The 13132-nt window shown below is 40.1% G+C and overlaps 2 protein-coding genes across 2 annotated transcripts in view; one reads left to right on the top strand and one right to left on the bottom strand.

The window, feature by feature from the left end:
* LAMB3 (laminin subunit beta 3) overlaps window positions 1-1682 on the bottom strand; it is an 82739-nt gene extending 81057 nt beyond the window's left edge. Inside the window, exons 1-2 of the mRNA XM_084865760.1 lie at window positions 1632-1682; window positions 1430-1523 (exon numbers count right to left, since the gene is read on the bottom strand). The gene's annotated coding sequence lies outside the window, so the exon portion shown is untranslated. The remainder of the gene's footprint in view (window positions 1-1429; window positions 1524-1631) is intronic.
* Window positions 1-13132, top strand: part of HSD11B1 (hydroxysteroid 11-beta dehydrogenase 1) — a 30014-nt gene that overhangs the window by 14943 nt on the left and 1939 nt on the right. The window contains exons 3-6 of the mRNA XM_084865764.1: window positions 108-238; window positions 1821-1932; window positions 2088-2273; window positions 12613-12756. Coding sequence (XP_084721890.1) covers window positions 108-238; window positions 1821-1932; window positions 2088-2273; window positions 12613-12756 — 573 coding nt within the window. The remainder of the gene's footprint in view (window positions 1-107; window positions 239-1820; window positions 1933-2087; window positions 2274-12612; window positions 12757-13132) is intronic.

Here is a 13132-nt window from a genome sequence, read left to right as displayed (position 1 = left end):
CTCATAACCGTGAGGCATTGAAAGAAGGCTGCCCATGTCCAGGGAAGGAGGAGGAATGTTGCTGCCACGTTGGGTTTTTCTCCTCACTTCCTTTTGGGGTTTCCCAGAGATGCTCCAAGGAAAGAAAGTGATTGTCACAGGGGCCAGCAAGGGGATTGGAAAGGAGATGGCCTATCATCTGGCGAAGATGGGAGCCCATGTGATGGTGACAGCGAGGTCAGAAGAAGCTCTAAAGAAGGTGAGGGTTCTGTGCCCACAAACACATACATGCTCACATGCCCAGATGTATTTTAATATATATTTACGTATACATGCCAACGCAAAGAGGCTGGCACATCCATACACAGATGCATACACACACATAAACACACACATAGGCAGGCACACCTACCTACAGGTTTAAACACTCACAATATTATGAAAATATGCATTTCAGTGTTCATTCCCATGCATGTATATATATGGAGAGACACAAAGTTCTTGGGTTATATAGACTCATAGACATGCCTCTACACACACAGTTATACACAAAGTCACAGATATGTAGATATGTATTCAGATATCAAAATTCCAGCACCTACACATGAATTAATATTCTTGTACCCATGCAAACTTTCACCCACATGTCCTCTCATATGCTCAGACTCACAAACCCAAGAATAAAAAACATTCACAAACCTAGGGCTACCTTCATAGAAACTAGGATGGTTCAAAAACAACTATTCACAGAAACTCACATATACAAATCATGGACTTGAACCCAAGCAGGGTGGTGACTTATCCATTTACACCCTACCTGAAATACTTTCAGAAAATTATTTCACACAGAGGACAAAGATTATGCTGGGTTGCAGTTAGCAACACACACACACACACACACACACACACTCACTAAATTCACATTCATGCACATAAACCCACTAACATTACCTATCAAAACAGTGCTGTGAACAACTCATCTAAATCTCCATTGCTTCAGAGGCTGTCCCCAAAGATCTGTAGCCAATACTAGAATATTAGTAATTGTACCTCATCCCACCATTCTTTGGACATTGTGTATGTAAGGCTGACTCTGACTAACATGTAGCTTATAGATAGACAACATGTTTGCATGAGAATCCTAAGAACTACTTCAGAAGATACAGAATCTAATTTTCAGTCACCCCCATTCCAGAAAATTTGTTAATCTTTAACCATAGAACCAGGATGACAAAACAAAAGCAAGATAACACACACCAGACCACCACTTGACCAGTCTCAAGATCCTTATCAGAATGGACTGTGCTGACTACACATAGAGAACTCTTTAACCCCTTCCCCTTGAGTTCTTTGTTCTGCTTTGCTTCTCCCTCCTTATAAAAACCTCTGCATGGCCCGCCAGATAGCTGTCTCAGTAGTTGAGCATTGACCTATGAACCAGGGCACATACCTGGGTTGTGGGCCCGATTTCCAGTGGGACATTGTGCAGAGGCAGCCAACCAATGATTCACTCTCATCATTGATGTTTCCATCTCTCTTCCTCTCTGAAATCAATAAAGATATATTAAAACACACATACACACACACACACACACACACACACACACACCACACACACACACACACACACACACACACACACACACACATACCTCTGCCTATACTGAGATGATAGGCTTTATGACAAGAATCCCCCATCTCCTCAGGTGACCAGCACTTGAATGAAATCTCTTTCCTTTTTCACCAGCATCTTGTCTCATGAGTTTGGTTTTTGTGTTGGCAAGCTGTCAAACTAGAATTCCGGTTACAACACTGAAACCAAGAACACTGTGTCCCTGCAGATAGTAGCCGAGTGCTTGGAGTATGGAGCAGCCTCAGCACACTACATTGCTGGCACCATGGAGGACATGACCTTCGCAGAGCACTTTGTTGCCAGAGCTGGAAAGATCTTGGGTGAGGCTGCTTCTCTTCTCTGCTCCTCTGCACTTCTTCTATCGTCTTTGCTCCTTGGGACTTGGCTCAGGGAATGTAGAAAAGGGAGAGGGGGAAGGGGGAAAGAAAAGGTATCAACCCCAGATAGTTTCTTTCAACACAGTCATTTCTTGCAGGAGGACTAGACATGCTCATTCTCAACCACATCACCAGCGCTACTATGGAACCATTTGTTGGTGATATCCTCTTAGTGCGCAAAAGTATGGAGGTCAACTACATCAGTTATGTGGTCCTGAGTATGGCTGCCCTTCCCATGCTGAAGCAGAGCAACGGAAGCATTGTCGTTGTCTCCTCTCTGGCTGGTGAGTGGGGCAGGGCCCCCTGTAGAAGGTAGGAGCAGGAGATGTGCTAGGGATGATATGGGGGGCGGGGGGTAGAAGGGGGAGACTCTGTAGTAAACATGAATTCTTTACCTGTTCTCATGCACAGAAATAACACAATATAAACTGGAAGTTGAAATGCTCCCAGTGATATTAGGCAAAAGCCAGCTTTGGGCAGACATTCATGGGCAGACATATCTGCTCTAATAAAAGAGAAACATGCAAATTGACCATACCTTCACTACACCCACAAGCCATGCCCATAAGCCAATCAGGGCGAGTATACAAATTAACCCAACCAAGATGGCGGTTAATTTGCATATCCAGGCCAGAATGAAGACTGAAGACGGTGTAGAAAGAAGCCAAGTGCTGTAGAAGGGAGCGAAGCTGCAGAGAAGCAAGCGGAGCCACAGAGAAGGCAGGGAAGCAGGCAGGACAGGGAGAAGGGACAGAAGTAGGCGGGGCAGCAGAGACCACAGCAGAAAGCCCTATTGCAGGAATCTTCCTGCAAAGGGCATCTAGTATATAAATAAGAGTGTGGACACGCACACTCAATGAGGAACGCACATGCTGAGTAAGAGAGCTACCATTGAGAACAACGGGGGCAATGCAAAATGAGGGATCATTCAAGGTAGATGGGCTACCAGTTGCCTGGAAGAAACGGAGAAGGACCGGCAGTTCAGAATGCCTACCAGAAGCCTGCTGTCTTGTGATCTACTGATAATGGAAGTCCAATGGGACATCGAGAAATCGCTACATCAGCCTGCTCTGGTACTAAGAGAGAGATTTGGTCACAATGAGTAAAAAGGATTTTGCTTCTTTCATCTACAAGAGCTGTAGGTAGGTGACATTAGTTGATGCAAAGGTAGAACTGAAAAGTGAAGTATTTCAACAACATTCTGTTGCCTAATCGGTGGGTTAAGCTAAGACAAAATGAAAAAAAAATAGAAACAAACACACCATATTATTAACAGACCTGCCTAGAATTGGGGTAGGTATACTCTAAATCTGAACTTGCTACACTAAAAGTCCCATCTAAACAACCATGGAGGTAGGAAGAGAGTGTGTACAGAGGAAGAGAACCGTGTGTGATCTAGGGAAGACCCTGGTGTTCTGGATGGTGGCAGCATCAGAAGTTGTCCCCAGTAAAAAGCGTGGGGGATACCTTGGTGCATTTCATCAGAGGCCCCAGAGAAAATCTTCTGATGGGTTTTTTGATTTGTTGATTAGTCCATTAGAAGGACGTGGCTGTAAGGTGCAAACACCGGCATCAATGTCAGCCATCTCAATGTCATTCCTGGCAATGCGAAACCAACAGCCTAGAGGCCTTTGTAAGTTCTTACATACTTCACCCATGGTAGTATTTCACAAATGTTATTGCTGTGACTAAAAATGGCATCGATGTTGTAAAGAGCTCTACTTCCTGGATGGGAGAGGCCTGCATGGTAGTGGGATAAAAGGGCAATGTGTCTGCACTACCCGCCAAACAGTGATTGATATGCATTCCTGCGCCTCTCAGGCAGTGCAGATCCCCACCCTCCCCAGACACAGCCTCCCTCTGGGCTGAAAGGAAGGGAGAGCTTCCAGGTGCAACTGAGTGGGAAGGGTGCTGGGCACATCCCCAGTTCACCCTCCGGCACTGGCCAAACGCTCACATCAGTCCTGGTGTAGGTGGCTTTGAGGGTTGCAGTTGATTAAATCATACACTTACTGAGGCAAAGACATGCATCATCTTTGGCTGGAAATTTTAACTTTCTATAGCATGCACACAGTGTGACTATTCCCGAAAGGAACAAGAATTACTGTAGAATTCCAAGGGCATGGTGAAACGTTGATAACCTCTGCTTCCACACATCATCCACACCTACTAAATATCACTTGGTGATTTTTGTGAAATCTTGGAGATGGAAATCCAGTTGGACTACTGTCCTTCAAGTCTGTTGGTTCTATAGCCAAAAGAATTCAGCCTGTTTGCTTAAAGCATGTCTTTGAACTGCCAAAGTCCAGACAACTTTGCTTTCTCTTCCTAACTGAAGAATGGCTCTGTTCTATGCCATATTCTTTTAAATAGTCAACATTAATGTTCTTTCCTCCTTAAACTCTGAATTTCACAAACATGGGATGCTAAGTCTCAAAATGAGGTTAGCCAAGGAGTATTGGACTGGGTTTTTAATCATTCCTTCCAAAGACTGGATTAAGTTGTTTATAGAATCATAGTGATAAGCAATCATTTTTATCCCAAATGCATGTCTAGGCATTGCCCTGCATTGAAATCTTATCCCTGATGAACATGAATTCTAAAATCTTCAACAAAATATTAGCAAACCAGATCTAGCAATTCATTAAAAAGATCACACTCCATGATCAAGTGGTCTTTATCTGAGTATGCAAGGTTGGTGTAATAGCTGCAAATCAATAAACATGATACATCACATAAACAAATTGAAAGATAAGAATCAATGATCAGATCAATAGATGCTGAAAAAGCATTTGGTAAAATCCAGCACCCATCTATGATTTTAAAAAACCTCTCAACAAAATAAGAATAGAGGGAACGTGTCTCAGCTTAATAAAAGCCATATATGACAAACCTACAGCCAACATCATATGCATTGGATAAAAACTACAAGCGTTTCCCTTAAGACTGGGAACAAGACAAGGATGTCTGCTTTAACCACTCTTATTTAACATAGCACTGGAAGTCCTAGCCACAGAATCAGACAAGAAGAAGAAATTGAAGGTATCCAAATTGGAAAGAAAGAGGTAAAATTGTCATTTGATGAAACTGTATATAAAGTAACCTAAAGATTTCACACACACACACACACACACACACACAAAAAAAAAAAAAAAAAAAAAAAACTTTTAAAACTGGTAAGTAAATTCCATAAAATTGCAGGATACAAAATAAAACTCAAAAATGGGTTGTATTTTTATACACCAATAATGCACTATCAGAAAGGGAAACTAAGAAAACAATCCCATTTATAATTACCTCAAAAATAAATAAGATAAGATACCTTAGAATAAATTTAACCAAGAATGTAAAAGATCTGTACTCAGAAAATTGTAAGACACTGAAGAAAGAATTTGAAGAAGATACAAATAAGTTGAAGCATATACATTGTTCATGAATGAATAGGAAGAATTAACATCATTAAAATATCTATACTACCCAAAGCAATCTATAAATTTGATGCAATTCTTATCAAGATACCAATGGTGTATTTCATAGAAATAGAACAAATATTCCAAACATTTATATGGAACTACAAAAGGCCTCAAATAGTCACAGCAATCTTGAGAAAGAAGAACAAAGTAGGAGGAATCACACTACCTGATATCAAACTATACTATAAAGCCATAGTAATCAAAAGAGTATGATCCTGGCATAAGAACAAGCATATAGATAAAGAAACAGAATAAAGAGCTCAGAAATAAACCCCACACAGTTATGGTCAATTAAATACTTGACAAGGGAGGCAAAAACATACAATGAGGTAAAGTTAGTATATTTGGTAAATGGTTTTGGGAAAATTAGAGAGAATGGGGGGGATGGGGGGGATATAACTAGACCACAAGGATAAACTCAAAATGAATTAAATCCTTACATGTTAGACTTGAAATCATAAAAATTCTAGAAGAAAACATAAACCTTAAAAATCTTAAACATTTCTTGTAGCAATACTTTTTTTGATATAGCACCTCAGGCAAGGGAAACAAAAGGGAAAAAAATAAACAAATGAGTCTACATCAAACTAAAAAGTTTTGCATAGCAAAGGAAACAATCAACAAAATGAAAAGACAATCCACTGAATGGGAGAACATATTTGACAATGATATATTTGATGATGGGTTAATATGCAAAATATTTCAAGGACTGACTGATATAGCTCACCGCCAAAAATACACTTCAGTTAAAAAATGAGCATGAAGAAGACATACAAATGGCTAATAGAATATGAAAAGATGCTCAACGCTACTAATCATCAAAGAAATAACAATTAAAACCTCAATGAGATATTATCTCACATTTGTCCAAATGGACTTGTCCAAATGGCAACCATCAATAAATCAACAAGTGCTGGTGAGGATGTGGGGAAAGGAATCCTCGGCACTGTTGGTGAAAATGCAGACTGGTGCAGCCACTATGGAAAACAGTATGGAGTTTCCTTAAAAAATTAAAAAATGGAACTGCCATTTAACCCAACAATCACACTCCTGGGAATATATCTGAAGAAACCTGAAACATTAATTCCTAAGAATGCATGCATTCCTATGTTCATTGCTGTGTTATTTACAATAGCCAAGACTTGGAAGTGCCCATCAGTAGATAAATGGATAAAAAAGCTTTGATACACTTACATAATAGAATACTACTTGGCCATAAAAAAAAGAAGGAAATGTTACCCTTTGCCACAGCATGGATGGACCTGGAGGATATTATACAAAGTGAAATAAGCCCGTCAGAGAAAGGTAAGTACCATATGATTTCACTCATATGTGGAGTCTAATGAACAAAACAAACTACCAAAATAGAAACAGACTTGTAGATGAAAACAGACTAACAGCTGTCAGAGGAGAGTGGGGTTGGGGAGCTGGGTGAAAAGGGGAAGGGATTAAGCAAAGCAAAAAAAAAAAAAAAAAAAAAAAAAAACCTCATAGACACAGACAATAGTATGGTAAGTACCAGTGGGAAAGGGGATTGGGGAAGATAACGGAGCGTAAAGAGTGATGGAAGGAGACTTGACTTGGTGTGGTAAACACATAATACAACATACAGATGATGAATTGTACACTTGAAGCCTATATAATTTTATTTACCAATATCAACCCATTAAACTCAATAAAAGAATTTTTTTTTAACTAGAAGGCAGGTCACCCCACATGAGTATCCTACAAGTTACATACACACCCCAGACCCACTCTCTCTGACATCCAAGGTCCATCGTGAAAACAAAACCCTTTCTATCAGATGCAGGCGACAATGGGGTAGGTGAAATAATGGAAAGAGAATGCCTACATGGTATTTGTGAAATAAACTGAGACAGATATTAATATTCTAATTTGAAGGAGGGATCACTGGATTGGACAGAGAACATTTGGAAATATCTGGAAAAGGTTTATCTGCCATTAGTCAAGTGGGTCTTCATGCCATAGGTTCCATTTTAGAAAAGTAAAGGTCATTCCATTGTCATGCCCTTTAGCTTCATGAACTTCATAACTGTAGCACAGCACATCAGTTACACACTGGATTTACTGGGTGGAACAATGGGAATGTTCTTAACTCTATTGTTTGCAACAAGTAACAATTTCATAGGTAAAAGGTGTTTAGTACAGTTGTCTTTCAGTATCAGCAATGGATTGGTTCCAGGACACCACCACCATCGCCCTAGGATGCTCAAGGCCCTTCTGCCGAATGGCATAGTATTTGCATATAACCAACGCACATCCCTCTGTGTACTTCTGAAAAAATAGATGACCAGAGTCTATTTTCTCAGATGTATACAGAGGGACTCTGGACTCTGTCTTGTTGAACAAACAGCACCAACCTTGCTGACTTGCTAAAACAAAACAAAAGATTTTGCTGAGAAAGAAACTTTCTATGACTGTATCATATAACTGTGCTTCCTAGAACTATGCAAAAACGTTTCTTTCCCAATAATGGGAAGTCAGTATTCATGAGAAGCCAATAATTTCCAAAATATAAATTTCCCTTTGATCATAATCCTTGGTAAATGGCTAATGTTAATCCCAGATGGGACACTTCTCTAGTTGCTTCCAGAATCTGTGTTTCTGAATTTCAGGTCAAAAGCCCAAATAAGAGTTTTTCTTACCTGGCAGCCCAACCTTTTTCTCTCAGTCAACACTCTAAATCATCTTTAGATTAGATATAATACCTAATACAATGTAAATGCTATAAATAGTTGTTATACTGTCTTATTTAGGGAATGATGACAAGAAAATATCTGTACATGTTCAGTACAGATATCAGCCTAACTATATGTACATGTCCCCAATATAACTTTTTTCCCCCAATATTTTTTATCTGCTACTGGTTGAACCTATCAATGTGGAACCCGCAGGTACAGAAGAAAGACTATTTTTATAATTTATTTTCTTAATATGTCTTTTATTGATTACAGAGAGAAAGGGAGAGGGAGAGAGAGATAGGAACATCAATTATGAGGGAGAATTGTTGATCAGCTGCCTCCTGCATGCCCCCTACTGGGGATCGAGCCCACAACCCAGGCATGTGCCCTTGAGGGAAATAAAACACAGGACCCTTCAGTCCCAGTACACAGGTCAATGCTCTATCCACTGAGCTAAACAAACTAGGGCTGTATTTATCATTTAAATTTGTTCACTTGTGAGATGACATGTAAGGTCCCTGTTCTCTTGAGAGCAGTAGAATTCTATTTTTTGGTTATCATCATATCTTTATTTCCTATAACAGCACCTTGCAGGTATTAGATATTTAATGGAAATTCAGTAATTAATGAATGAATTTTATTGTCATGTGTTTACAGGCAATTTATAATTTCTGTTCTGTAAATTGTTTTTACATGGCCTTGCCGATTGAGATATTAGCAACACTCAGCAAATATAGCAAATTGATTTCCTAGGCAGCTTCTTATTGCAAATGTTGACAGAGGCATAGCATTAAAACACACATACACATACACACACACCTAAATATAGAGTTAAAAAAATGAAAAGTGAATTTGACGTGGTGTGAATATATAGTGTCAGAAGTTGAGCCTGGCCCAAGGAGGATTCCTGCTGAGATCAGTATTGATTTGAATGAGAAGTCCACCTAAGGAAGCACGAGATGAGGAATGGCTGGGAAGAGAGCAGAACTCTACAGCAGAGAACTCTATTCTGCAGACGAACTTGCACAAGTGCTCCCCATAGATATCTGTTCATTTACTCACAAAATATGTGTGGAGGGCCCCCTTGGAGCCAGGCCCCGTGCCAGATGCTGGGCAATGGCAGCCAGCAAAAGAGGCCAGGTGAGATCAGGTGTTCGCCCACACGAAGCCTACATCCCAGCGTCAGCAATTGCTAGGACATTGTTTCCAGGAATAAAACACACACTGCAAACAGCCAAAGTACCCTGTGATAGAAGACTGGATGAAGAAGATGTGATACATATACACAATGGAACACTACTCAGCCGTAAGGAAAGACGAAATAACGTCGTTTACAACAACATGGATGGACCTGGAGAACATTATGCTAAGTGAAATAAGTCAAACAGCAAAAGCTAAGAACCATTGACTTCACTCATATGTGGGATATAAAACTGAAACTTACAAACACAAACAGCTGTGTAGGGAGAAGGGATTCCTAACATGAGGTGACAGCAGAAGATTTGACTTTGGGTGGTGGGTGCCTGGTGCTATATACAGATTTTATAACTTAGAAATTCGCACCTGAAACCTATATGTTCATGTTGACCAATGTCACCCCCAATAAAATTTAATTTAAAACAACAACAACAACACTGAAAGCAACCTGAATGAATATTCACCACTAGCAACAAGTTCTTTAATTGTAGTCACTACAATGTAGTGCAATACTGTGTAAATTTGTATACATACTCACTATAAAAATCCTATGTTCAAAGGAAAAATAATTTAGAGAACAGTATATATAGTATGAGCCCAACTGTGCTTACAAAGAGGGGTTTTCAGCTTTTATCTTACACACTTTGGAACTGCTTACTGTACCATGAGCTTGGGGTAAATTTTTTTTAGAATAAAAAGAAAAGTAAGGCATAGGTCTCTACCTGTAGCAAAAACAAAATAGTTCTCCTCTGACTTCAGGAGGACAGAGCTTGTCTCTACTTCCCAAGTAAGCAAATAAGTTCAAATGACTAAACCAACTAAACTACCAAATTCAAACTACTAAATACCATGGTGGGGGTGGGCTGTTGTTTTTTGTTGTTTAATTTGGTTTGTTGGTCTGCCTACAAAGTTGTCAATTGTTTAAAACTTTGTTAAGTCCACAAAGTAGGTGTGAGAGAGGCACTCTCATATACTGTTGGTGGAAAGGTATATGGTTCTTGTATTCATTTTTACTGGTTTTCACAAGTGATTTTTTAAATCTAGTCCTCCACTTCTCATTTTGTCTACAGCAATTTGGCAACATGTATCAATAGCCTTAACAAATGTTCCTACCATTTCACCCAGCAAATATAATGCAGTCACAGATATAAATACTAATATATATATATATATATATATACATATATATACATATATATACATATATATACACATATATACATATATATAGATATACATATATATATTTATGAGCACTTACGGCAGGATATTTTTCAACATGGCTATGAACCTATAAGCAAAGTTACCAATGTTGTAAATAGTTAGCTGACGTATGCCTGAAAGTCATGCATATGTCTGGATTTTACTACTATAGGAGTTATAAATTATTTAATGTTTTTCCATGAAGATGTCTGGCTCAGGCACTCCCATGTAAATACATACTTATAATAAATCTTTTATTTCTGGCATTTATTAAATCGCTCTTGCCCTATAGGCTCTAAGTAAATGCTGAGCAATATTTAATGAATATTATTTTGAAGGGGTGCCAAATCGCTGGCCCTTACTGGGCACACATTTGTCTCAGTCCATCTTTGGAGAGACAGTTGGCCTTCTATGGAGAAGTCACCAGGAAATAAGGCAACCTCAGAATGTCCCAGAGTGAGTGTGGTTATACCATACCTGCTCCTCTTAGCACACCTGACCCTCTTCTTCTCTGTTAGCCTCTGCTTCATTTGGTGCATAGTTCAGCCTGGCTGTCACATCCCTTTCTCAACATAACAACTCTCAATATGCTTTTGATTTCTGCCTCATTGCCAACTCTCTGGGTCTCTCAATCTTCCAACTCCAAATTCCTTCCAGAGATGAGGTGTCTAACTGGCTCAGCTGAATTGTATAAGTCAATCCCATAGGTCAATCCCATAAGTCACTCAACTGAGAGGACAATTATTGACACAGGTCTAGTCAGCAAGGCCACGGGAGGGCAGGGTTAGGCTACAAGCAAGGGAGGCAGGGGTAGATATGTCCGAGCCCCCTGTGCATCCTTGGGATAATCATCCTTAAATATTGCTCTGTTGGCTCAAGTTGTCAAACTTGAGCAGAATGGGACAGCTTTGTGTCAGGGAGCAGCTAGGGGATGTCAAGACCAAGTGAGATAAGAAGGGCATCCAGCTGAAACCGGTTTGGCTCAGGAGATAGAGCGTCAGCCTGCGGACTGAAAGGTCCCGGGTTCGATTCTGGTCAAGGGCATGTACCATATATAACAAACATAATGAGTGTTTATGCAGTGAGGGGATTTGGGAGGAAGTGTTTCAGGGAACAGGGAGAGAAGTCTGTTTCTTGAGTTACATATGATGCTTATATATATCAGACTCCTGAGCGACAGCAGCTGCTCACAGCTAACTTGAGGACATTCTTTCCCTCCACAAAACAAACTCATAAATTATCCTTATGGCCCTGAAGGTATCTCCTCCTGCTTGACAAACAGACACCCTATTAGCAGCTTATGACTAACTTCCTGAGAACCAAAGGAGCTGAGCAGAAAGAGTGGTTAACATAAGAACAAAGGCCTAATTAAGAAATAAATTATTTCATTCTAGCTGCCAAAAATAGTAGAAATGTTAAAATCACTGATCTGCTGCCTCCTGCACAACCCACACTGGGAATCAAGCCCTGCCTGGGAATATGAGCCGTGACCTCATTGATCAATGCTCAACCACTGAGCCACACCCAGCCAAGCCGGCAGAGAGCTCTTGCCAAACCCTTGGATCCGCAGACATCTTGGGTTGGAGGTAAAAGAGTTAGCAGCTGTGGGATGACATGGCTCTTTTTCATTCCCTCTTATTTACCAGCCTTACTAAAATCTAACCAATCTGCTCTGCAACCCTGCTCAGATCTTTGGATCAGTCCTAGGTTAATCAGTAGCCCAGTGGTACCTGATAGTCAGGTTGGACATTCTGTGTTGCACACCGAGCCAAATCCCAAGCCAAAACTCATGATTCAGGCTGGAGTTGGAGTGGTTCCCTAAAGAGATTTGTTTGTATTTTTTAAGAGTTCTTTACATATTAAGGTTGGAAAATAATTTTTTTTTCTTTTTATAAATTCAACACAGCATGATAATCTCTGTAGGGAGTAGAGAGAAACTATGCCTTAAAGGGTTAAGGGACACCATCGGAGTTAAAACACTTGCTACATAGAAAGCCAAAATCAGCTGATAATGGATCACCTCATTAACCTATTTATTTATTATTTAGGGAAAATGGCTAGTCCACTGGTTGCTCCCTATTCTGCAAGCAAGTTTGCTCTCGATGGGTTTTTCTCCTCCATCAGGCAGGAATATTCAGCGACCAAGGTCAATGTGTCAATCACTCTCTGTATCCTCGGCCTCATAAACACAGGTAAGGTCAAGCGATTGGAATAAATGGCCTGCAGATGGATCATCTGTCTTACAATTGTGGGTAGAGGGTGGTGAACTCCCCTATTCATGTGTAATGACCTAAAAGCCAGTGAGAGCACTAAGTCCTCATTTAATGAAGTGCTCTTGTCACTAGTGGGGCCTCTGACTACTCTTTGAACCCTTCTTTCCATTCTTACCCCCAGATACACTGAGTGACACCACACGCATCACTTGATCCTAATCTGACCACCTTATATCCTCTTGGACTCGCAATGGCCATTATTTTCCTATACGAGACTTATCAAATACAAGTTTTCCTTAATAACATCACTAGTAATAAGACATGTCAAATATGAACCCCTTGATATGATGCACTG

The sequence above is a fragment of the Pipistrellus hanaki genome (assembly GCF_964339955.1).
Source record: "Pipistrellus hanaki genome assembly, chromosome: 18".
In the NCBI taxonomy this organism is placed as follows: Eukaryota; Metazoa; Chordata; class Mammalia; order Chiroptera; family Vespertilionidae; genus Pipistrellus; species Pipistrellus hanaki.
This window is presented reverse-complemented; position numbering and strand designations above follow the sequence as displayed.